The 23,735-nt window shown below is 48.2% G+C and overlaps 1 protein-coding gene across 1 annotated transcript in view; it reads left to right on the forward strand.

Annotated features, from left to right (window-relative positions):
* Positions 1 to 1,490: 1,490 nt before the first annotated feature.
* MMP17 (matrix metallopeptidase 17) overlaps positions 1,491 to 23,735 on the forward strand; it is a 43,381-nt gene continuing 21,136 nt past the window's right edge. The window contains exons 1-3 of the mRNA XM_014960876.1: positions 1,491 to 1,553; positions 20,077 to 20,209; positions 22,140 to 22,266. Coding sequence (XP_014816362.1) covers positions 1,533 to 1,553; positions 20,077 to 20,209; positions 22,140 to 22,266 — 281 coding nt within the window. The 5' untranslated portion in view covers positions 1,491 to 1,532. The remainder of the gene's footprint in view (positions 1,554 to 20,076; positions 20,210 to 22,139; positions 22,267 to 23,735) is intronic.

The following is a 23,735-nucleotide window of genomic DNA, read 5'->3' on the forward strand; positions in this document are numbered from 1 at the left end:
TTCTGGGTCCTCTGGTACATTAAAGTGTCAGATGCTGAGAGAGTTGCCAGTAGCCTCATTCCAGGACTGCTGCTTTTGGAGGAATTGGTGCCTCATTGTGTATTAAATTATTTATAAGCAGTCTTGTTGGTAGCTGGATTTGAGAATTAAAATGTATATCTGAAATAAAGGTTTTCAATAATGAAATAAGGTAACAAAAAGATAAAGCCATTATATGCATAATTAAAATGATGCATAACTATATGTTCTTTATATAGCTGCTTCACCCCACTCAACTAGCTTATTAGGCTGAGCAATCAGCCCCTGAAGCTTCTCCCAGGCCAGGTTTACCTCCTGCTCTTGCTAAAGGTGCTGCAGTGCTGCCTGGAGCACTCCCTCAGGGACAGTGGTCCTCCCTCCCCCACTTCTCCCCTAATTTTTGGGCTTGCGACAGCATATGACAAGGCAGAAAGTTTCATACATCCCCTTATGAGAAGCAGTAAATGTTTCCTCCTTGTCTATTAACTAATCTATCTCTTGGCTCGGTGCAGAGCCGAGACACGGTACGGCAGTGTGCCAGGCTGGGAATGCTTCCCTTAGGACAAGCAGCTCTCCCTGCAGGCGTGTAGCGTATGTGGCTGGGGATGGAGGTGGCTGTTGAGCAAAGCTGAACCAAAACCTCCTTAAACGCTGTCTCGGAGCATCCTCTGCCTGTGATGGAAAATGCTACCGAGGGGCAGATCTCCTGCGAGAGGTGCTGGCTGTGGGTTCACGGCCCCACAGGCATCTCGCCTGGGTAGAGAGCCCCAGGGACCTGCGTGGTCCCTCTAACCAAGGGGACAGGAAGGACAGCGTCTGAGGATGCTGCTTTGGTTTTCTGAGGGGTGTCCTGGAGGTTCCCGGTCAAGAAAGCCACAAAATGAACTGGAATAACCCTGCACCCAGCCAGCTCTTTAATTAAAACAGGCTTTTTTCACCACTTCTCTCACTAGTCCCAGCTGGAGCCCGCGCTGTGGTAAGTGCGCAAAGAAAAAGAAACACAATCTCCTGCAAACATTCGGTTTCCCCGTGAAGCCCCAAGCCCCCACAGCACCCAGACCCCGTGCAGGGCTGCGCTTCCAGACTCCAGTACCTTCAGCAACAGGAAAGACGTCACTTCTGAGCCTCCGACTTCAAAGAGAATAATTTCAGCTTCTTTAACCTTTCCTCACAGGATCTGTCTCAAAATGAGCCTTACTGTAAAGTCCACCCTTATGTAACATTAAAATGCACTTACATGGGGGGGCTCAGAGGGAGGCTTCCTTCTGCTCCCTGCTTACCTACTGCTTCTTCTTCCCCCCGGCTCCGTCTGAGCAAGCAGCAGGGGATTTTTTTGGCTTTGCTTCTGATGTCCTCGTGTCCCTGGTGTCAGGATGTCTTGGAGCTGCTGGAGTGTGCCAAGATCCTCCCCTCGTTGGCCGGGTCCTGTTCAGCCCTACTTGGTGGGTCTGTGTGTGTGCAGGGAACCAGCGGAGCCCCCCAGCAGCAAAGGGAGGCAGGAGTAGCCCACTGCAATGGTTTTCCTTGCTGTCCAGGTCAAGTACATCTTATTCTGCTTATAGTCGTTTGGCTAAAGTTTTCTTACCCAAAGAGCTTGCTTGCTTTCTCCGAATAGTTTTGATTTGCTATGTGGTGGTGGATTTATTGTTAGAAATGTTTTCATGGGAGGTTGCTTGAGATGGCTGGGTTTGTCTCCGGTGCTTTGGGTGCAAGAAGGAGGATGGGTGCAGTGGGTGCAAAGGCAGGGGAATGGGGAGCCATGTGCCTGCTTGTTGGTACCAAACCCCCAGGGGATAATGACAAAGGTTTTGTGGGCAGCATCGCTCTGGACTGCTTGGCCAGGCAGGTGGGATGCTGGTGCTGCATATGGGACATTGCTGGGATGGGGGGAAATGGCAGAGGTGATGCTCCTGGCTGGTACAGCATCTGTGGGGAAGCCACCTGCCCCTTGCAGTGTGCCTGCCGAAGGCTTGGAGGGTCTGGGGGCAGCTGGAGGTGGGTGGTGGGCCATGCTTGTCCAGCTGTAACAGCATCCATGGGGGTGAGACTTTTCCCTGCACCAGTTTCTTCTTGAACCTGCCTTCGCTTTAGAAATCCCTGTAATGCAGCTCACTGCTGTAATTTTCTATTTAGCCAGATCTTCATCAGGGTCTGTCTTATCTGTGCTTGTGGCTGACACTTGCCTTCACTCACCAAGCAGTCTGTGATGTTCTTTATCAGGGCGTGCGCTGCTTTTTTCTTGCATTTCCTAACCCACCTCAAATGCTGCTTTTCTACATGATAGGCTTTGGGGGGTGACCCAGTGGAGCCTGCCCACCCCAGCTCCCCACTGAGTGGGTCTCCAAGCCATCTTATCTGTCACTCACACCCCGAGAGCCGGGAAGATGCTTTAATGCTCTTTGTAGTACAACACAACAGCGTACAATACACTCACTTAAATACGGAGCGAACAAAAAGTCCATTAAAGTAGGCCCTGCTGAGCTGATGGGCTGGGGTTAGTATGGGTGTCTGCCTGCTGCTGCCTTTGTGGTTGTGCTTTTAGCCAGATTAAATTGTCAGAGCAATGGGAATAGGTTCTTTTCTGTCCCTCCCTCTCCATCCATCAGAGGATGCCTTTTGCAGACATGTTTATACTCCCACCCGGTGCAAACTGTGGCCGTGGCTGAGGCTGGGGTGATGGGTAAGGGAGGAGAAGAGCGACTCCTCATACCTCCTTGCCTGAGTGATTGGACGTGGGGGAGCCATGGGAGTCTTGCCCTGGTTTCAGAGGAGCCAGGATTTCACCTTTCCCTTGCCTGCCTCATTCCTCCCAAAAACTGGCAGCCCACAAAGCAGCAAACTGGGAGCAAAATGAGATAAGATTTTGTAGCAGTGCAAGTGCCAGATTATATTTTTCTCTTAGTTCCATAGGTATAAGGTGCCTTTCTCTGGAGGGCCACCACCAAGCACAATCTTCTAACTTTTGCCATCCCGGCTGTGACAAGGACTTGGTTTTCGGCTGCCCCTCCACAGGGACGGGTGGGGAGCACCTGACTGCTGCCTGCCAGCTCCATCGCTGCCTGCTGCACTTCTCCCTCCCACCCATCCAGCAAACTCAATTAATCTGATGTATTTTGGCTTCTGTTTGATTCTTTAGCCTCTCCACTCTATTAATTAGCAATTTGTTTTTTTTTTCCTGAGTCGGCCACGGAGTAACTGTCTCCTGTGTGTTTTCTTGTCATGTTTTCACCCTGCTTTCCTCTGGAGCTCTGGCATAAGCTCCATGCTGGTGACTTTCCCTCTTTATTTGGGTGGTTTGGGTGGAGAAATCTGTCTTTCCATCCAGCATACAGCTGGGTTCATGCATCTGATGTACCAGTCTGCCATTCCAGAGGAAGGCTGGCTTGGTGGTGAAGGATGCTGGGTCAGGCTGGGCAGGGTCCCGGTGCATTGATGTTGCACCCACAGTGCACAGTCTCCATCTCTGAGCCTGTCCCGTGAAGGGCAACTGTGCTCTTGGCTTCTGCCAGCCGTGTCTCTAACAGTGTCTGAAATGCTGCTTCTGAAAGGAAAAAAATCCTTCCTGGCTGTTGTCAGTCAGTAATTAAGGCCTGATATATACGAACTGATTTGATTTCTTTCTTTGCCCCCCCCATGCCATTATCTGGCTTTGTATAGCTTGAGATATTCCTGATGGTCATAAAATTATCTTGGCCTTTTAAAAAGTCAATACTTGCTACTTAGTAAAACCATGAGCCTACGGGCTGGAAAAGATTCAAGTCTTACTAGCTAAAAGGCATTAATTCACAGAATATATACATAACAATGCTGTCCTGACTTGCAGCGAGCCCTGCCTGCAAGATTTCTTCCTGTGTCTACAAGATGGACTTTGGACATCTTCTTTTATTGCTTTGAAAGCTCAGACTGATGGATAGGTTGTCCAAAGCCAAGCAAGGCCTTTGTATTAAAGCAAGAAAGGAGACAGCTCAATATTAAGCGTCGGGATGACTGGGATCAGTAGGGGCTGGGTGAAGCCATCCCTCTCCAGCTTTTCTGTCCGAGCAGTGGCAGAGGAAGGGGCTCTGATGTCTGGGTTTGGCTCCCATGGAGTTACTGTACTTTTGCAGCAGGTCAGTTGGCTCTTCTCTTGTGTTTGTTTTCGGGCTGGCATTTTTCCCCCCTGCACTGGCTGTAACGTCCCCATGTCTGCAGGGAATCGGGCAGTGCATCCCTCAACAGCAAAATCTGATCAGCTTTCCCCCAGCCCCTGGAGTCTCACTTCATTGGGAGCACCAACACTTTTATTTGGGGATCCTCGGGGAGCCCTGTGTCCTGTTTCTGCGTGCCACCCGCTGGGCCAGGCCACCATCACCGGGCCACGCTAACAGCTTGTTTGTAAAGAAGAGAGGAGAGGGGAAAGATGACAAAAGGTATTCATTTAAGGAAAAAAAAAGGAGAGAAAGAAAAAGGAAAGGCTGTTGCAAATTCCTCGCTCTTCCCACCCAGCCAGCTCTGACATAATCTCATTAAACACGGGAGCTTGGCTGCATCCCTGTTTACAGAAACCTGGTTTCTTGCTGAAAATTCACAGGACACTCGCAGGCAAACCCATCGCTTTTCCCAAGGGGCTTATAAATGGTGGCATTAAATACAGAAAAGGGAGCAAAACAAAGGCTATGAGGGGTTCGTTAACCATTATGGCCTGATGCGGGCTGGTGGGGAGCCAGCTGACAGCATCGCTGCCACGCCGCCTCCCCAGCCATGTTCCATCAGTTGCAAGTACTTCCCACAATACAAAAAATAATAATAGAGAAAAAAAAATTAAGAGCCAGATTTTCAACATGGTTTTATTTTTAGCCTGAGGCTTTAACCAGGAAAAAAGGCAAGACAATAATGCGTAATGTAAAGTGCTTCTGTGAATAATTGCCAAGAGGAATTGAGGTTTGGTGGCCGGAGCATCCTCCTGGGATGCGGGGGACCTGTGGTGTCACCTCCAGCCCATGCCTCCTCCCTATTTCCCTTTTGCTGTATCTCTTGGTGATATGGTGAGGTCTCTTTGGGGGAAGGATGGGCTCTGTCTGCATGTAGCCTCTGTGCTCCCCTGCAGGATGGCAGCCCCAGAGCCACTGAAAGGCACTGAGGATTATCATTTGTACTATTTCTAGAAGAATGTTAATTTTGGTGCAGCTAGATTAAGCAATGACATAAATATGTGATGGGCAATCAATGCGAAAGCTTAAATTTGCATTAACCTAGGGGTTTACATTTTGATTTCTTTGGTTATTTTACCAAGAACAAGATTAAATCAGCTAAACAGCTTGATTGCTGAAATTGGCCTAATTATGCTTTGAAAGTTGCGCTCTGAGGAAGGGGCTGTGTCCCACCTCCACGGCGGCTGCTGTGGTTTTGCTCAGGAGCAGCTGCCTGCTAGAGTGGGCTGATTGCACAGCACCAGCAGATCTGCTTGCACCGAGATGTCCGCGTCCTTGCTATGGAAGAAAATAAAAGATAGCGCTTATGCTTGTGGCTGTGGCATGTGGAAAAAAGAAAGCACCATCCCAAACCAAACCAGAACAAAACAAAGCTAATCTATTATTGCAGCTGGACAGGTCTCTGTGCTGCCATTGCATTCTGTGGGCTAGATGTACCCCAAAACATCTTCTAAGAGGCAGGGTTGGAGCTGTAGAAAGCTGCAGGTGCCTGGAAAAGTCGTCTCATTCCCTGTGTTAAAGGGGGAATAACCCTTATTTACTGATATCTTTATAGCTCTCTTTGCTCACTGTCATTTGAGCACAGCAGCATCCTTCCTTTCCCAGAGAAAGCAGGAGGAATTGACGTGTTGATAAGGAGGAACAAGGATTCACCCTGCTCCTTATGGGAAGAAATTCATCACCTGCATTTCTGACCAACCTCATTGCTTGGACAAGGCAAAACCCAAAGCAACGCAGTCAGCAGAACCTGGTGCTTTGCCTTAGTCCTTCCGAGGACGTAAATGTCCTCTCTTACCCCATCCCAGGAAACCTTCCAGGTCAGGTTGGACAGGTCTCTAAGCAGCCCAATCTAGTTGAAGATGTCCCTGCTCATTGCAGGGGGGTTGGACTAGGTGGCCTTTAAAGTTTCCTTCCAACCTGAGCTGTTCTATGATGATTCTATGATTCTTCAACCTTTCTTGGCAGGTTTTGTTGGCCTTTCTCTATAAAGGTGTCACCGCTCTGAGAGTCCCAGGGGCTCCTCATCCCATGGGAAGGCATTCAGCTCCATCTAGGGTATTACCCAGCTTTGTGAGCGTTGAAAATAGATGTGTTGGCAAACCGTGGGCAGTTTGTCTAGTCCAACCAGCAGGACCTACAGACTCTGCAGTTGCAGGATGATGCCGATTGCCTTTCTGCACAAGGCTCAGCAGGAGATGAGATTGTTCTTATGGTATTTAGGACAGCAGACAGCAGGCCTGGATGCTGGCTTCCATTTAGTTAACAAATGGTACTTGATATATATGGCCGAAGAGAACGGCGGCTCGCTCAGCATGCTGGGGCATGTCTCTGCTCCTGATGAAGAGCCGTCCTGGTGTTGCAAGGAGAGCAGTTCTGCTCGTGACGTGATACGGATGGTCACTTTGACATTTTCAATCAAATGTGTTGACAGAGCTTGTGTCGTGAAGCTGAAGGAGTCAAAATATATGGGCCTTTAAAAAAAAAAAAAGGCAAAACAAACCTGGTGTGATTAAATGTATCCAATTTACCAGATGGATTTCTGCTCTGCTGAGCAGGATGGTCTGTTCCAGGAGTTTCTCTGCATTTCATATTCTGCTTATGTAGGAATGTAAGACCTCTCCATTTAATGAGTTTGATTGGTATCAAAAGTTAGTCTGCGTTGTTCCTGCTGGAATAGCTCTCGGGAAGGGGCCAGGGAATGAATTTCTGCATAAATCTTGTGAGCAGAGAGCGGTGGCTGCCCAAAGCAGGAACAGTGTGCTTTGTCCTGCCATCACCACCAACACCCATAGCCCTCGCAGAGGGGAAACACACTTTTGGCAAGGATTCAACAAGATAATAAAGGAAGATGGACCTTTTTTGCTTATGCTTTGGGGGTTCTGGTGCGAGAGACAAACCAAGGCTCGAGGGCAGGGAAGCGCAGCTGAGGGTTGAGCCGACCAGTGGTAGCTGGGGTGGTTAGATGGGATTCTTCCAGCTGGGTCTTGGCATGGGGTACGTGGCTGGGAAGCTGAAACCCCTTAACCTTGATAGCTGTCTGCAGTGCAAATAGATCTAAGAGGTATATTACAAGTCTGGCTGTTTAGGCGTAGAAAGGTGAAGGATGTCTCCAGCTGTGTCAAGCTGTATCAACACCATAGAGAGGCCACAGAAGATTGGGGATATTTTCCCATTAGAGCTTTTTCAAATATGTAAGTTTTATAATCTTTTTATTTCATCATTTTCTGCCCAGTGGGGGAGAGATGATCTTTGTGCATAAATGTGCCTGTTGCCAGCCGTGCTGGGAAGGGGATGTGCAGAGATGCAGGCTGGAGGGTGGTGGGGAGAGTGGGCTCCTTTATCACAAGCCTGGAGTGGCTTTTGATGTGCTAAAATCACAGGCACTGGCTTTAATTTGCACATCCCACCTTGGTGCGATCAGGACCACAGTGAGCAAAGAGAGGCTGTTGTAATTAAGATCAGGGTTGGATCCAAGGCGGCGCACGGGGCTCTGGTCACGCAGATGGCCGTCATGTTGGGAAAAGGCTCATCCCCACCTGATGGCTTTGGGGCACTGCTGCCCCACGTGAAAAATAATGCAGGGTTTCAAGGTCTGCAGGCTGGTGAGAGGACAGCAGCAGTGTGGTGACTCCCTGGCCATGGGCACGTGGCACTGAGCCACCCAGCAGAAACCCAAGGTTGGAGCCCCATCTGGTGCCCCTCCTGGAGGGGTTATTTGAAACTGCGTGGGGGTATGTCAGGACAGTCCATCCTTCAGGGCATGGGTACCCAGTCCCCTCTAATAGACATGAGTCACAACAACACTTTGTACTCTGTTCTTCAAGCGAATGTTAAAAGCCACCCAAATATTATTTATTGTCTGCAGCCTGCACATAAAGCATCACCTCTGACCGAGTGATTGCTGCGCTGCCACAGCCCGTGCCATCAGTCACAGCAGCCACCTCCAAGATTTTTTGCTGCTGCAAATCCGAGCTGGGAATGAGGACTCCTAATTAGGGACATGGCTGTTCAAAGGCAATGCTCAGTTCTCATTACTGTAAGTGGGATGTGGGGTTTTGGTCTGGTTTCCCTTTGAACTACCTGAGTAGGACCTAGATGACGGTCATCTCATCCTTTCATCCATGGGGTGCCCATGTCCCAGGGATGTAGTGTGGGAAGAGCAGCCAAAAGCCCCTCATGCCACTGTCTGCAAAGCAGGATTATTTACTGCCACGAGGGACTCAGCACTCACCTCCCTTTGCTGCCCCTGCCTCAGTTTCCCCATTAGTAAAACAGGACCCGTGTGAGGTTCCTGTGCTGTGAAAATGCTCCCAAGAGCAGCCTTGGAATAAAAGAGAAGTGTCTCCTGGATGAGTGTCTCCCCTGCAGAGCCGCAGTCCTGGCAGGGCAGGAAAAGCAATTCCTGCCAGCAGCGGGAAAGAGCTGTGTCACAAAACCCCTACTTTTCCAATATCCCATCAGCTTGCACTTGACTGGGATGAAGCTGTGAGTGACTGGCCCAGGGCAAAGCCTGGAAGCAGCTGGAGGGGGGTGAGCAAGGGCGGACCAAACTGGTGGTACATATGCAGATGGTAGCCTGTACCCACGTTTCTGTTGGATAACACATTGCAAAACCTCTGTTCTTGGCCTCTGCCTTGATGTGGCAGAGCCACAGGTGCCAGTGGTGGCTGGGGAGCCTGGTGTTGGTGTTGTGTTCCCAGGGGGGTGTGCAGGAGGGGTGTCAGGCTGGAGGGATGCTCAGGCCCTCAGTGTCAGGAGGAGTCAACACCTGCATCTTGTGCTCTCATGTGGGAGGTGGTTATTGCTGTTTACCCAGCCACAGAGCTCCAGTACATACACAAGTGGCGCTGCATAATTCAGTATGGCTCATAATGCCTGAAGAAGTAACAGTGTGTATAGACATGTGAATTTATTATTATTTAAATTAGCATTTGGGGCAGGGGGAGTGCTGGTAAAAGCAGGTTGTGCGTTGCCGGGTTCAGCTTGTTTGCCAAAGTCAGGTACTGTATAATTTGAATCCCTCTGGGGAGAAGTATAATCTCTTGGTTTGTTTGGTTTCTGCTTTGTTCTGGTTGTTTTCTGCAAAACTGCTTTGGTCCCAGGTCATGATTAACACCAGTTCTAGGTGAAAGCAGACTCATCCTGGTAGCCACAGGAAAATGCCCTGGACTAGTCAGAGCAGGTTGAATTATTCATTTCTCTTAGTTTGTTTTAATAATTAAAGAAATTTTCTCATGTTTTGCAAATTGTCCAACACTTTGTGGTAATGCAGGGCTCTTTATTTCTATCTGCTGCTGTTCAGTAGGTAATTTCTTCCAGCTCGTACAGCCTGTGGGGTGCTCCTGGAGTACTTGTGAAGAGTTTCTCGTGTTTGCACCTGAGGGCTGGTCACCTGAGAATTGTGATATTATTGTTTCCTTTGATTTAATAGCCTTGCTCCTGAACAGAAGGCTCCTTTTTTTTTTTTTTTTGTTTGCCAGTTGCCCGCAGCATCAATAATTGTTCAAGACACTTGTACAGCTAATAGAAAGAGCCTGTCAACAAGAAAAGTTCATTGTAATGCTGCTGTTTTAAAGAGATTGGGGGAAGCAGCAAAGCCAACCAGGTAGCAAATGTGTTGTTCCTGTAGTCACATAGATCCAGGGACAGGAGATGTAAGTGGGGTTTAATTTTCTCCCAAATGGATGCTCTATTTCACACCCCAGAACAACTTCTGATCTATGGATTCCTTAATGTCAGAATATTCTCACTGCTAAAAACTATAATGGGAGGATGCAGCTAAGACCTGATCTAAAAGCTGCTGAGGTAAATACAGGGACTGAGGCTGTTGTTAGCAGCCCGTAGACCAGTCCTAGCACAGAGCACGGTGATGACAGTGTTGGAATTCCCAGTTTGCAGAGGACTAGAGAACTTCTGCAGTCTCTTGAAAGGGATATTGAGCCACGCTGTGAGCATATTTAAACAGGCTGTGTCTGTCCTGAGGTTATCTTGAAAACCAAACCTACCTAGCTGGAGGGAAGTGTGATGCTACAAGGGGAGGAAGGAAGCCACTGATCTCTGAGCTAATGTGTAGAGGAGAGACGTGCAGCTGAGTTGATTTATCAAGGTAAAATGTTGTTGGCTGCTGTAAATGGTGAAATAGTTGAGCTGTGCTGTAGGTTCAATTCTGAAGCCTGGGATGGAGGTTGAGAGCTGTGAGTGGAAGATGTGGATGGGCCCAGGCAAACCCTGGTGTTACTGGTCATGCTACAGAGAGAAAGTCAGGTCTGGAGTCCATCCTGGAGGAGACACTGTCCTAATAAAAGATCCAATAAACGGAGTTAGTGAGAGATTTGTTTTGATGTATAGCAGTCTGTTCGGTTAGCTACCAGACGTGGTTTGTTTAATGACTGAAACCAAAGAGTAGGAGCTCATCTCGATGAGACCGGGAGAGAATGTAGATTAACGCCATTGTGTTCTCAATGCGTCATTGACTTTCCCTACGTACTGTGAGCAAACGTGCCGTTCAGGTCCAATGAGATGGACAGGCTCATTAAGCAAAACCAGGACCTCTAAAGTCACCCCCTAGGAGAGCCTTGCTGTGTATTCTCACTTTGGTGAAGAGCAATTTGTACTTCTTATAAAAGAATTCATCATTTTCTTGCTCATCCTGGTCCCAGTCCAGCTGGAGGACGGGAGTGTTTGCAAGTTCTCTGCATAGTCTGCTTGGGTGATGTCAGCATCCCCATGTTGGATACTTGGGAGGCTTGGAGGCTTTAATTAAATGTCCAAACATCTGTGTACTGAGATGAACCAAACCCCTCAGAGAGATGAACAAAACCCCTCAGAACCAAACCCCCATCTTGTAGAGCCTTGAGCACCCCAGCTCCTGTGGTGGAGAGGGCTCAGGGAGCCTCCTGATGCAGGATTTCCCTTGGGCAAGAGGCAGCAGCCACCCTGCTGCTGTATGGGTGATACAAGGTGGAAGAACATGGAGAGGGGAGGGTTGAGGCACTCTCTGTTCTCTCCATCTATCTCCAGCAGATGTTTCCTGAGGAGCACCGTCCAGCTGGCTCTGCTCACCGCAGTCCTCCCGGCTGCTTTGGACACTGCTGAGTCTTGTGCAAAATCATCCAGGAAATCACGGACATTCCCATGTCCTGTGCCCAGAAAACCTTGAATTCACTAAGTCTTGGCTTTGATTTTTCTTTGTACAGAGAGGATGTGATTTCAGGGATAAGGCAACTTCTCGCTGTGATTTATTGCGCTGTGTTGAACAGGGAAATCTCCTCCCTGGCTACGTGTGGACAGCAGCCGGGTACGCGGGGAGGATAGTTCTCCTGGGCTTACAAATGCTGCAAGAACTGTGTCTGGTGACATTTAATTTAACCCTGTCACACCCGATCTGAGGTTAGATTTGATCCAGTCGTACCTGCAGGCGTGCTCGGAGCACACCGGGGGGTGATGCTGGTGGGGAGGAGGTGTGCCAGGGGACATGATCCCTGGCTCTGGGTGCCTGCTGGTTGGTGGGCTCCAGCACAGAAGGAGAAAACCCTGCCTGGGTTTTTGTGTGAGCTTTAAATGCTTCAGATCATCAAGTGCCACTTCAAGGGTGGCAGGTCTCATGGTTTCCAGTTGCTCTGCCTCTCATGCTGGAGTTGGGCTTTTCCCTCCACCCTGCTTGGCCAGTGTCCGTCCTACCTGGACTCATGGGTGGAGGCAGTACTCTGGTTTGTCCCGTGTGAACAAAGCCAGAGAAAGCCCGTGAGGTAACCCAACAGCCACCACACTCCCTGATGCACACGAAGCTGGGCACCGCCTGGGGACCAGCAGTATAAATGCTCTAAAGTGGATTTTAAAGCGCATCCAAACTCTGCTGCCATGTGCCATATGTTGCAATGGTAATTACTTACTGTGCTTCTCAATGGAATAGAGTATTTGGGTTGTTTAGAACCTGCTGGTGATGTTATTTGCCTCTGGACCCACCAGAGGACTAGAACTTTTCACGTTTTTATTTTGAATGCACTTTCTTTCACAGTGAGCAGGGCTGGGGGTGTTCAGGGAGAGCCAAAGTCCCAAGTTTGCTGTTCAGCACAGGGTCCAGCTAGTGGCATCTGTAACGGGGACATGGTGCTGCCAGGGCTGAGCCCCCTGTGTCCGCCACAAACAGCCTCTGACTTAAGCCCGCACAGAAGGAGCAGGGTCATTTTCATAAATCACAATAAGCAATGAGTTACATGGTCTAGAGCTATTTTTGCAGCAAGATAAAACGATGCTAATTCGGTTATTTACCTAACTTGCCATCACAGTTCAACAGATTATTATACGCCAGGACTTTCTTCTTTTCCTTCCTAAATAACTCATTGATGAAAACGGATGTTTCACTGTGACAGGCAGCATTATGCAAAACTAGGGCTGATTTAAAAACAAAAAGACCTATTCCATTAAAATTCCTTTTTGATGGTCATGTGGAGTTTCAATTACACACATTTTTTTTGCATCATACATTGCCTTCGAGTGGAAATTTTCAGCATGTGATTGAAAGCCTCCCTGAAGCCCTGGTGTATTGTCTCCACCAAGAAAAATATACATTTGTGTTGAAAATACAGAATAAACTGTACCTTGTTTATATGTTTTGTTGCTTTTTCATACTCTGAAAAGAAACCTAAAGCAGTAGTAGTAAACATTGTTCAGCGCTGCGCTGTTCTGCCTGCCTTCTATGGGTGGGAATTGGTTCTTTGATCTCCAGTTCAAAGAGGTTGAAAAGACTGTTTCTATGGTCTGCAGAGAATTTCCTTCTGCTTCTACAACATCTCTTGATTAACTCTATGTTTCTGGGAAGGCTCTCCAACCAAAGAGATGCTTACACCACGTGTGACACCTACTGCAGAGTGGATGAAGTTTGCTTCCAAATCACGACAGCCTTCTCCCATGCCCACCTAGCCCTAGGGAGGACGTCATCCCCCAACACAAGGAGAGTGGTAAGGCGAGCAGAGCCCTGCGAATGAATGGATGAGGCTACAGGAAAGACCTGATCACATCCGACAAGACCTGCAGGCAGCCAAGTTGGCATTCAGTTGCTGGCTGGGAAACGAGCTGTGCCTGAGCGGAGGTGCTCTCTCTGCTTGATTCTTAATGACCTGGATGTCCCAGGTCCAAAGGCACCGAGTGGCACGATTTGTCCCTTGCCAAGGGACCTGCTGTCTTCAGGACTTGTAGGTTGTGGCCTTTTGCAGCACTGCTGCTGTTAACCTAATCGAACATTTAAAGCGAGGGGGAGGGAGAGGAAATCATTAGGAGCTGCATTAACTTCTACCCTGGATTCTGTGCACAGTGTTTGCTTGAATTAAATAGCTGCTTGGATTCAAGCGACTCCTCCAGCGTGAGCTAATGAAACCGGGCCCGCAGTTCAACGGTGGCGGCAACCAAAATCCTGGTTGTAATCCAAACTGCCGTTTTTTCACCTAATGAATTAATCAGCTGATTACGTGCGTGCGATAGCTCATTAGAGAGGTGCGTGGCAACCTTTGGAAGGAAATTATTGGCTTTGCGTGGCCCGGAGGCCGTTACATCGTAGAAGCATGCTCCTCGGAGTATTGCGGCACCATATGTGTTGCTCTAATTAATGGGCGTTGTTCCTGGGGTCGTTTGATCTCAGGAAAATGACTGTAAAAAATTTGAATACTGTATACCTTTGAAAACTTGGAAGAAAAACTCCAACAGCCAAAAGCAATTTCCCTTTAATCCAGTTTGTAGTGGCGGTGATTTTATTTTTTATTTTTTCATTTTAAAATCTTCCACCCTATTTAATGGGAGCTGCAGAGATAAAGTGAAGTGTAATTTGGAAATTAGTTCCGGATGTTTGAGTTGTAGCTTTATTTTAGTAATCTGGGTCATTAATTTTGTTGAATAGTGTGTTTGGATTTTCTTCCCCTGCGTGTGCGAAGTGCGACTGCACCCGGGTTTCAGAGGGACTTCCAGCAGGAAAGGGACCTTTCAAAGTTCTCCCTGCCCCGGGTGACCCTACAAAAACAAAGCCCGTTTCTCTGTGGTTGTCCGGTATGGACGGCAGGAGATGAGTGGTGGAGATGCACGGTGGGGTGGTTTGTGCTCCTACTGTGGCCATGGACGTTGAGGATGGTGGGGAGGGACCTCACCAGAGCTGCTCCTGCCGGAAAGCCAAGCACCAGATTGGGGTCAGGGAAGGGTTTAGGCTCTTGGCCGTGACAGGAGCCTTTTCACAAGAATAAAAGCAACTTGTAGCTTGATTAATGAGCAATGGTGCAGTTTGGTAAAGCTTTTCAGGGACTATTCATGAAAAGGATCTTTTGAGTGAAAAAAAGCTGAACACCCCCAGCTCTCTCAGACTGTCCTCACAGCAGAGGGGCTCCAGACCTCTGAGTATCTTCATGGCCTTCTATGGACCTGCTATCTGCAAAGAAGGACCTATATCCTTCTTATGTTGGGAACATTCCAGAGCAAAGGGAGTGTTACAATCTCTGCAGGATTAAGGCTGTGTTTTCCCCTGTATGTCTATGCAACATCAAGAAAAAAACCAACCAACCAAAAAAAAAAAACCCAACAGAATCCAAAACCCCATGATTTTTTGGGGCTAAGCTTTAGAAACGTGGTCATTATAATAATGCAAGAGCAGGCAGAAGCATGGAGCTGGCTTGGGTAGAGTTTTTCTGCTTATCCTAATTTCTGTTTTGCTGTTTATCCTGTTTATCCTCTCCTTGTTATCCTGAACTAGTTTGTCGTCTTGTAAACGCCAACCTACAACCCCTAAAAAGAAATTATCAGGAAGAAAACTTGCTGACTGAGTCTTTTTTTGCCTGTGGCAGTTGAATAAGCCCATCAGCTTATATAATATTAATATTTGTAAAAGCAAACCTACAGAGCTCATAAATCTTCCATAAAAAAGGGACAGTATCTACATCTATTTTAAAATGAAACAGGTAAGTGGGTTCTAGGACAAAAGGGTATTGATACAAAGGAAGTGGATAAATGAAAGAAATGAAATTGCCATTTTAATCTGAAAATTTGTTCTGCATAAGAGATACCAGAAGCTTCACTGCTGCCAGCAGAGCCAGTGTTTTGCTCTGGGTCATCAGTTGGCCCTGGAGAGCCCCAGTCCCTGGCTGCTGCCACAGCAGCGTTTTCCCCTGGTATTCCATTCAAGTGGGTTAAGGAGTAAAAAAAGTCCAAAATTAAAACAGGGAAACAAGGCTTCTTTGCAGAGGAGAGGACTTCATTACCATTTTTCCAAACTTTGTGCCTCCTCTGAAAGAAAAAAAAAAGTGCAGAAAAAATCAGCAGTTTTGGATTCTGTTAACCTTTTTTTTTTTAAGGGAAGAAGCAGGCTTTTCCCCATTAAGCTATGCCACAGCAGTATGGGAACCCAGGCAAGAAAAAAAAAAGAACACCTTATTTTTAGCCAACCAAGTGAGCAATCTGTCTCCAAACACATGCATGTAGCAGCGACGCTGCTGCATCACTGTTAACACATTCCCTTTTCAAAGGAAAACTGTGTTTTGAAGCAGTTGCTTTAAAACATCTTTTATTGAGTACCACCCACAGTGAGATAAGAGGGGCAGAATCAAACCACTTAAAGATTCTAGAGCTACACTTCTTTCTCTGATTTTTCTTCACTTCTTGAGTTGTGTCATCTGTGGCTGCCTGGTCCCATGCGGCCACAGGAGATGGGGCATGGGCAGCACCCTGGGGGCCTCTGTTTGTGGTGCCACAGTTCTGAGAGGTGAATATGTTGTGATGGCTTTTCCTTGCTGCACAGGACACAGCATGAATTCTGTCATCCCACGTGGGGCAGGGTGGGATCTCCAGCCTCATTCAGGGATGGTGTTTTCTTAATAAACGTCCCAGCTGTGGTTTTTAAAGGATGCGTATGCGCTTACCCTTGGTATGGTATGACCAGAAGATACCTTACAGACTTTTTGTAGATGAGGAGTTGGGGGGCCAGAGACATGACGGGGTGATTCCCACAAAAACTGAGCTGGGATCCCATGAAACCCAGACCAAGGTATGTACCCCGGGCCATGGCATGAATCGCGTAGTCCAGTCACACTTGTTCCCAGCTCATCTCGGAGCTGAAAGATGATCAGGCATTGGCTCAATCCGAAATTTTGGTGAAGAAATTTTTTTCCTTTTAAAACACGGAGTTGCTGAAGCTGAATCTTCTCATGGGATTAGGTCAATTCATTTTGTGCAGCACATTTTTAAGGAAAAGTTATCGTGCCAACTCAGGCAAGAAATATGTTCAAAGAATTTTAGCATTCAGCTCAAATCACTATTTCATTTAAACATTTTAAGCTAATGAGAGTTGGCAAAAAAGCTTTTTATATTAAAAAAAAAAAGGTGGAAATAAGACGGGAATGTGTTGAAGTTATCTCAGTGGAAAATGTTTTCATATTTTTCATTTATGGAAGTTTATAAGTTTAGCTTTTGTCGAAGTTAAGGACAAGAAAACATTCGAAATGCTTGCACAGGTCACACAGATAACTAGTCAGACAATTCCTCATGGTCTTTCTCATCTCTGAGTCCAGCTGTATTTTCCCTAATGAAATATTCTGCCAGAGCAAAGGTGGAATGTGAAAGTTCAATGTTATGGATCATATTTCCTTACAAAGAGAGAGGAAACCACACAGAACCTGTAACTGGAAAAGACATGAATGAGAGTGATATCACAGAGGTCTACAAAATTATGGAGAATCTGAGTAAGGCATGATTGTCTAGATGAAAAAACACAAGCAGGAAAATCAGTGCTGGCAAGGTGGATCAGGTGAAGGACTTGTGATATCTGCCCATTCCTTCCATCTTTTCTTTAGGGAGCCCTTCATTTGCTCTGAGATGTCCACTTGTCCTTGTGCTTTTTCTGTCCCTTTGGGTTAAGGAAGAGAGAAGATCTCACCCTGGTTGCAGCCAGAGCAGCAGGACCTTTGCTGGACCTCACAGTGTCTTTGCTTTCTCCAGCCTTTTGCTGCCACCTCCTTTCCCAGGGGGACCTGAGCAAGGCTGGGCTATGTACATTTCTGTCGTAGCATCGGCTCCGCTGTCATTAGGGAATAAATGACACTGTCTCCGTGGCCAGGGAAGAAACCAAATTAAACCCCACCATCCTCAGCAATTGATAGTCCGGCTACTGAGCTCTGTGTCACAGCTGATTTCTCATCAACAATCAGGGGTGAATTGTATCTCTAATTTCTGTCACAAATGTTTTTGCTATGCGAAGGGACAAATAGGAGCAGGGAGGAGAGGAGAGGAGCGCTTGGTCTGGCCTTCAGCCTGATGGCGAGGGAAGGCTGTGGTGACACTAATGTGCTCCTAGCAAGGTGGTGGCTAATGGGAGTTGCATTAAGCAATAAGACATGGCCAGATGAGCTGCTTTCTCTGGCTGCAATAACGCTCCACCCTGCTAAAATAAGGCAACTGGGAAGGAGGGTGAGGAGGGAAGTGAATTGCTGGTGAGAAATCTGGCACAGGAGACCACATTCTCCAATGCAGAGCCACACCAAACGTGGCGAGACCTGAGCAAAGCTCTGTAAGTGGCTCTTGGTTTGCCAGAGAGGGGCTGGGGATGCTGTGGCATTTGGGGTGGCCACCGCAGGTGACACCGAGCTATGAGACATTCAGATAATAACAATAAGCAGGTACCGACTTCTGGAGCTGATCTGACTACAATAAATTTGTGGCGTATTGACTGCGGTGGAAGTCTAGATCGATACCAGTCTTCAAGAGGCTCAATAGGTCAATGTTTCTTTGATACAGATAAAGAAAATAGAGGGTAGGTGTTTATGGCATTCCCTGCATGCGGTATTATTGTTCTTTGCTGATCCTTCTGCTGAGGTAAGGGAAGGGAGCAAGAAGGAAAGTAAGAAGTGATTTAGAAAGATAATTCACCAGAAGTTTAAAAAGCAGTTGTAAGAAGGAGATTTATGGCACTTTTTTCATCAGTTCTGGCTGAAAATAGGAAGATCTTCATAAACGATGCATTGTCCTTTGAAAGACAAATTTCTATCAAATAGCAGCCTTGGTTTTAATGAGGCATCCGTGGCAGGGGGATTGCTGGCACGTGCCTGTGCTTGCTTAGGCTTTGGCAAAGAGGGACACGTGGGTGTTTCACAGGTCCACGCTGCTTCCTGGTGGTAGAGATACCTGTGCTCGGCTCTAAACGCTTTAAGGCAACTGGCAGAGATGGTTAAACCAGGGCATGTGGGAAATGCTGGAGAAGAGGGCACAGAGAGAAAAGCCATTTATTTCTCCTCTTAAATAAATCAGGCAAGTCCTGTCAGGGGCTGCAAGGGACCGAGGTTTTGGCTTTGCCATTAAGCCAGTCCTGGCATTTCTGGTGCTGGGGGATGAGCACAACTCTGCTGATTTATCCCTTTGAACAAATAATCTGAAGTTAAGAAACCTGTTACCATTATCAATGGGACTTTCATACAGTGTTTTTTTTAAAATCTAATTATGTCTTTCTTTTTTTTTTTTTTTTTTCTAATTGTATGAGGGCCATCAGTCACCAGGAATGACTTTTTAGTGTTGGTCAAATTTTAGGGGATGTCTATTGCGGGGTTTTGCTTTGCTCCCTGTACTGCTCCCTGCCATGGCTGGAGGGCAACGGCACAGCTGGGAAACTACTGAGCCTCGCTGGGACAGTGTTTCGGTGCCTAGAAGTAGAGATTTTGCACCTGCAGTGCTCGTGTTGCCTGGGAACTGGTGGGAAGGGACCAAGATGAGGTCCAATGATGGCCTCCAAGAAGCGGCTTGGCATGTTATGTCTCCATGGTGTTTTTCTCCAGAGGGCTCAGGTTTGTGTCAGTGCTGAGGTTGTCCACCTGGGGTCTCAAATAATTGCATGGCTTGGAGCATGGTTAGAGACTTCATGGTTGGATTTGTTTCTAATCAAAATCTTGATGACCTGAAGGTAAAACAAGCCACCCTCAAGCCATCAGGGTGTCTTGAGGGGATTTGGACCACAGGGGTGTCCTTGTGTCCCACCTCTTCTCTGCTGGGCGAAGGGAGCCTCTTCCAAGCTGCTTGTATCCTTAATGCACTGTCATCCCAAAGTTTCACCACCCCAGCCATACATGGACTAGAAAGCAGCAGGTCACAGTGGGTCAATTAATGTCACAGCAGGATGGTTGAAGAGCTGGTGTGGGGAGATGGTGGGACTTGTAAACCACAGTTGGCCACAGAGGTGTTCCCCACACCAGCAGGGAGGAGGAACGGTCCCCTCCACTCACCTCTTGTGGGAAGATGTGACCTTACTGTGGGGCCCGCAGGAGACAGCATAAAGTTTAAAGCACAGCACATGTGGTCGAGACAAAGCTGGGCAAAATCCAGCTGCTCTGCAGCCTCGGCCAGAGGTCAGCAAGATTCCCTTGTTGGACCTGGGGACCCTCCCCAAGACCCCTAAGGGCTCCCACTGTAAGGGATGTCCCGGGGGAGGTGGCATTGCCTGGCCCTCGTGACAGGCAGTTCTCCTGCCCTCGCTGTGCTCAGCCCTGCAGCACGTTTCCAGCAGAGCTGCTGGTGTCTGAGGGGGGAATCAAAGGCCCCTGTGTGACTCTTGGGTTGGGGCTGCGCTGCCGACACTGTCGAAGATGGTCTGCAGCCGGGTGGGGAAATTAGATGTCACCCTTGGAGCGCGTGAAGGTCACCGGATCCCATTACTGAAGTGATGTGTACAGATCTGTCCTGACACGTCCATTTGTTAGCGGGGACCACGCAGTTCGATGGGGAAGTCGGGTATAAACATGTAAATGGGAAAAAGATTTCCAAGCGGAACGGACGGGACCTTCAGAGCGTCTTCCCCTGCGTATGTATTTCCTTCTTTTCCTTCTCTCATCCCCCGCTTCTCCTTGTTTCACAGGACTGGCTGACAAGATTTGGGTACCTGCCTCCTCCGGATCCTGTCACAGGACAACTGCAGACGCAGGAGGAGCTCACCAAGGCCATCACTGCCATGCAGCGGTTCGGGGGGCTGGAGGCGACGGGGGTCCTAGGTCAGTGGCTTGTCCCTCTGCACCCTCTCTCTGGTGCAGGGGGATTCAGAGACGGCTCCCGGCACGTCCCGAGAGGAGAGGGGACTTGGCACTGAGTTGTGGAGAAGCATCATCTGCAGGAAAAGTACACGCGGGTGTAACATACGGCCCGGTTTGCAGCTGTAAGAGTAATTACATGGCTCAGGTGCTTTGTTGCTTTGTGCCTTCAAGAACCTGAGGCAAGCAATTATTTCACCAGACCTACACACCCTTGGGGTTCCCATCGTGCTTAAAATAGCTTAAAATAGCTTTTGGTGTGCTTAGGAAAAAAAAAAAGGAAAAAAAAAAAAAGGAAAAAAAAAAAGACAAGGAGAAAAAAAAAGACAGGAACAAATGCTGATAGGTTGTCCTGTTCAAAGGCTTAATTGCAGCATCACATTGAGTTGAACAGAAGTCCTGATTAAGCTTCCCACTTTGTATATGTAGATAGTCTGGTTTCCTCACCGCTGGGGCACAGCACAGGGGAGGGAGGAAGATGGTGTGGCATCACCCCAGCACTGCTGGCTCCTGCCCATGACACAGAGCCACGAGGTGCCTGCAGGGCTGCTGGGGGTCTCCTTGGCTCTCCCCAAGCTGCAGCGGCTCTGGGCACCCCCCAGGTTGCCCCTGGCCAGCTAAGAGCACGTCACCCTCTCCGGGGGCCAGCAGGAAGGGGCAGTGGGTGGCTTCTGCCTGACGTGGCAGCCACATCTGGCTGGGAGGGAGCATTCTAAGGCCAGACTGGAGTGACACAAGTTCCCCAGCATGGCCAGGGTCATTCCTCTCAATGTCCTCATTGAGGGAAGGAGAAAGCTAGCATTATCCGGCCCTCGGAAGGGCACCCATCTGCTCTCCTCCCCTCCCTGCCCGATGCATGGCCACGACCTCCCACTGTGTGGCCAGCTTGCTTCCGCTGCTCAGGACAGAATTAGCAAGAAGCTGCTAATTAGCAGGCCAGTCTCCATCCACTCTGGCTGTCTTCTGCTGGTCCCCCAGAGCAGCTGCCATCTGAGCAGTGGCTGACCATGCCCTGTCTTTCCCTCCCTGGCTTTCCCTCCCTGCTCTTAATTGAGCACGTGCAATTATTTCTCTTCCACCTTATCACAGGCTGCAGGAGGCCCGGGAGCAAGGATGGCCTTTTGATTGCATTTCCTTTCTCATTTTTGGAGGGGGTGTTTGAAAAAGTCTTGGGGAGCTGCCCTGGGCAGTTCATGGATGTGGGTTTGCATCTGAAAACAAGATATTTAAGTAAAGAGGCAAAGCCAGCATGGAAAAGTGAGTGAACAACTCGTCTGCCTTTCAGCAGAATGGAATAGGAGCTTTAAGCTTCCATTCAGTTTTAAAAATAAATAGGAATGAATATGAGCATTTTCCAAACGAGCTCCTAGCTGAAAAGTGATATCGTTTATTTACATGCTAATGTTTCTCTGCTTTGTCAGGGGAATATTAGGAAATTCAGCAAGAGAGACTAAAATAGAATAATTAAAAATGTATGTTTTAAAATGTAATCAAAGCTGGCCACAGGTCGTTTTCCACACAAGTTTTCAAGATCTGTAAAGTGACATGCAAGAGGTAACCTGCTGCATCTTCTCCTGAGATCTGTGAAACTGTCCGTTGACACTAAGAGCAGACCTAGTACCTAACGACCCCCAGCTGTGGGGTGCCCTGTCCCCTTACCTCCTGGCTGCCCCAGCTGGTGGGTGTTTTGATGGGCTTTCAACAGGAATTGCTGCCGTGGGTGGGCACAGACGTGGCATGGAGGGGGCACTGTGGGTGCCATGCCCCGATAGCTCCCTGGCACTGCCTTGTGCTCCACTGCTGCATCCTCAGCACTTCCCCTCCCCTCTCTGTCCCCCTGGGATGTCCTAACCCACCATTCCCATGATTTCTATTATTTTTTTCCTAACCCTAGATGAAGCCACGCTGGAGCTGATGAAGACCCCGCGCTGCTCTCTGCCCGACCTCGCCACCACAGAGACCAGGAGGAAGCGATTTGCGCAGGCTCTCTCCAAGTGGAGCAAAAGGAACTTATCTTGGAGGTAGGACTTTATTGTCCCCTACTGAACTCTTGCAGAAAAGGGCTCATCCCACGCAAACCTGGGCCAAATACGGCTTTGTGATGAGTTTCAGAATGATGTGCTAAAATGTGTTCCTCCACGCTCCCAGGACCCCACAGATTATTTATTGAAATTCTTCTCCTGACAGTTCTATCCTTGATTTCTTGGACCCATTCATTCACCAGCTGGGAATGGTGTAGATTTGGCTGGTGGGTTAACTGGGAGGTTTTTGCTGCGTTGCAATGGTTACAACATAATTTCTCCTGCCTTCATGGGGACTTTGCTTTTTCACAAGCAGCTGCCACAGACTTGGCAGACTTCTCTCTCCCCACTTAAGCCCAAGGGTTGGGAGCATTTTTTGGCAACAGAGTCACTTTTTTTCTTCTAGTCCTTTCCACAGGGGAGTATTTTACCCTTGATGGCAGGGAGTGATGCTTGTGGGTCGCTCTGAACCTGCGACATGCCGAAGTTCAGGTCTCTTCAAGAGACGTGGCCGTCATGCTGCAGCTCTGGGTTGGCAAAGAAGCTGATCCCTGTCCCACCAAGACTTGTGCTTTCTGGGAATCATTCTTCCTTCCTCAAAGACCGTGTGCTGTAGTGATTGTTCCTCCAAGGTGAGCACCATAAGGTGTTTGTACTATTCTGAAAGCGCATGTGGATGCTATGGAGAGATCTTCTTTATTATTAATAAGCTTCTCTTTGATCCTGGCCTAGTCCCTAAAGTGAGTCCACCTCCCGTTGCAGTAACATATCTCAATTTGGCTGTCGCTGTTGACACGTGTTGAAACTGGCCTTACCAGGGATTTGGTCCTTGTTCCAGCACATCCCTCTGAGACCCTATTTTCAGAGAAGATAAACATAATTCAGCTTCAGTAAGAAACAATTTTGACCTATGGAAGACTTCTTGTAGTGAAGTGACTCGTGCTATAAAATGTCCCCCTGTCCACCAGTCCCATCTTGGTGGGTAAGAGGAATAAACTTTATATTTCAGAGACAAAACAGTATCTTTGGGCAAACTATAAAACCTGCCCTGATGTCCTGTGAGCTGCCAGAGCCAGTGCAGGGAGATGGCTTGTGCACAGCTCTGACCTTGGCAGCTCCTGGGCTGGACAAATCTGAGCTACGTCTTGCGGTGGGCAGACATGGTGGCCGGGTGATGGCAGGCAGGAGCCCAGTGCTGCAGGGACCTCCAGGGCTCTGGTTGTGCTGGCAGAGTCCAGGCTGGAGCGAAGGATGGGAGGAGAATAGGGTCAGGATGTTCTGGTGGATGCAGCTTTGGGACACCCCCGGCCTCCCACCCCCTTGGAAGCTGTGATGCTGCAGCAAAGATTGCCATAAAAAAGGGTTTATGTCTGAGACGATTTTATATGTATGATATAAAAAAATCCATCTCCCGACAAACTCATTTCTGCTTTTTATTCTTTGATCCTTTCCAAGATCTTGGCTTTTGT

Source organism: Calidris pugnax, unplaced genomic scaffold (genome assembly GCF_001431845.1).
Source record: "Calidris pugnax isolate Ruff unplaced genomic scaffold, ASM143184v1 scaffold32, whole genome shotgun sequence".
In the NCBI taxonomy this organism is placed as follows: domain Eukaryota; kingdom Metazoa; phylum Chordata; class Aves; order Charadriiformes; family Scolopacidae; genus Calidris; species Calidris pugnax.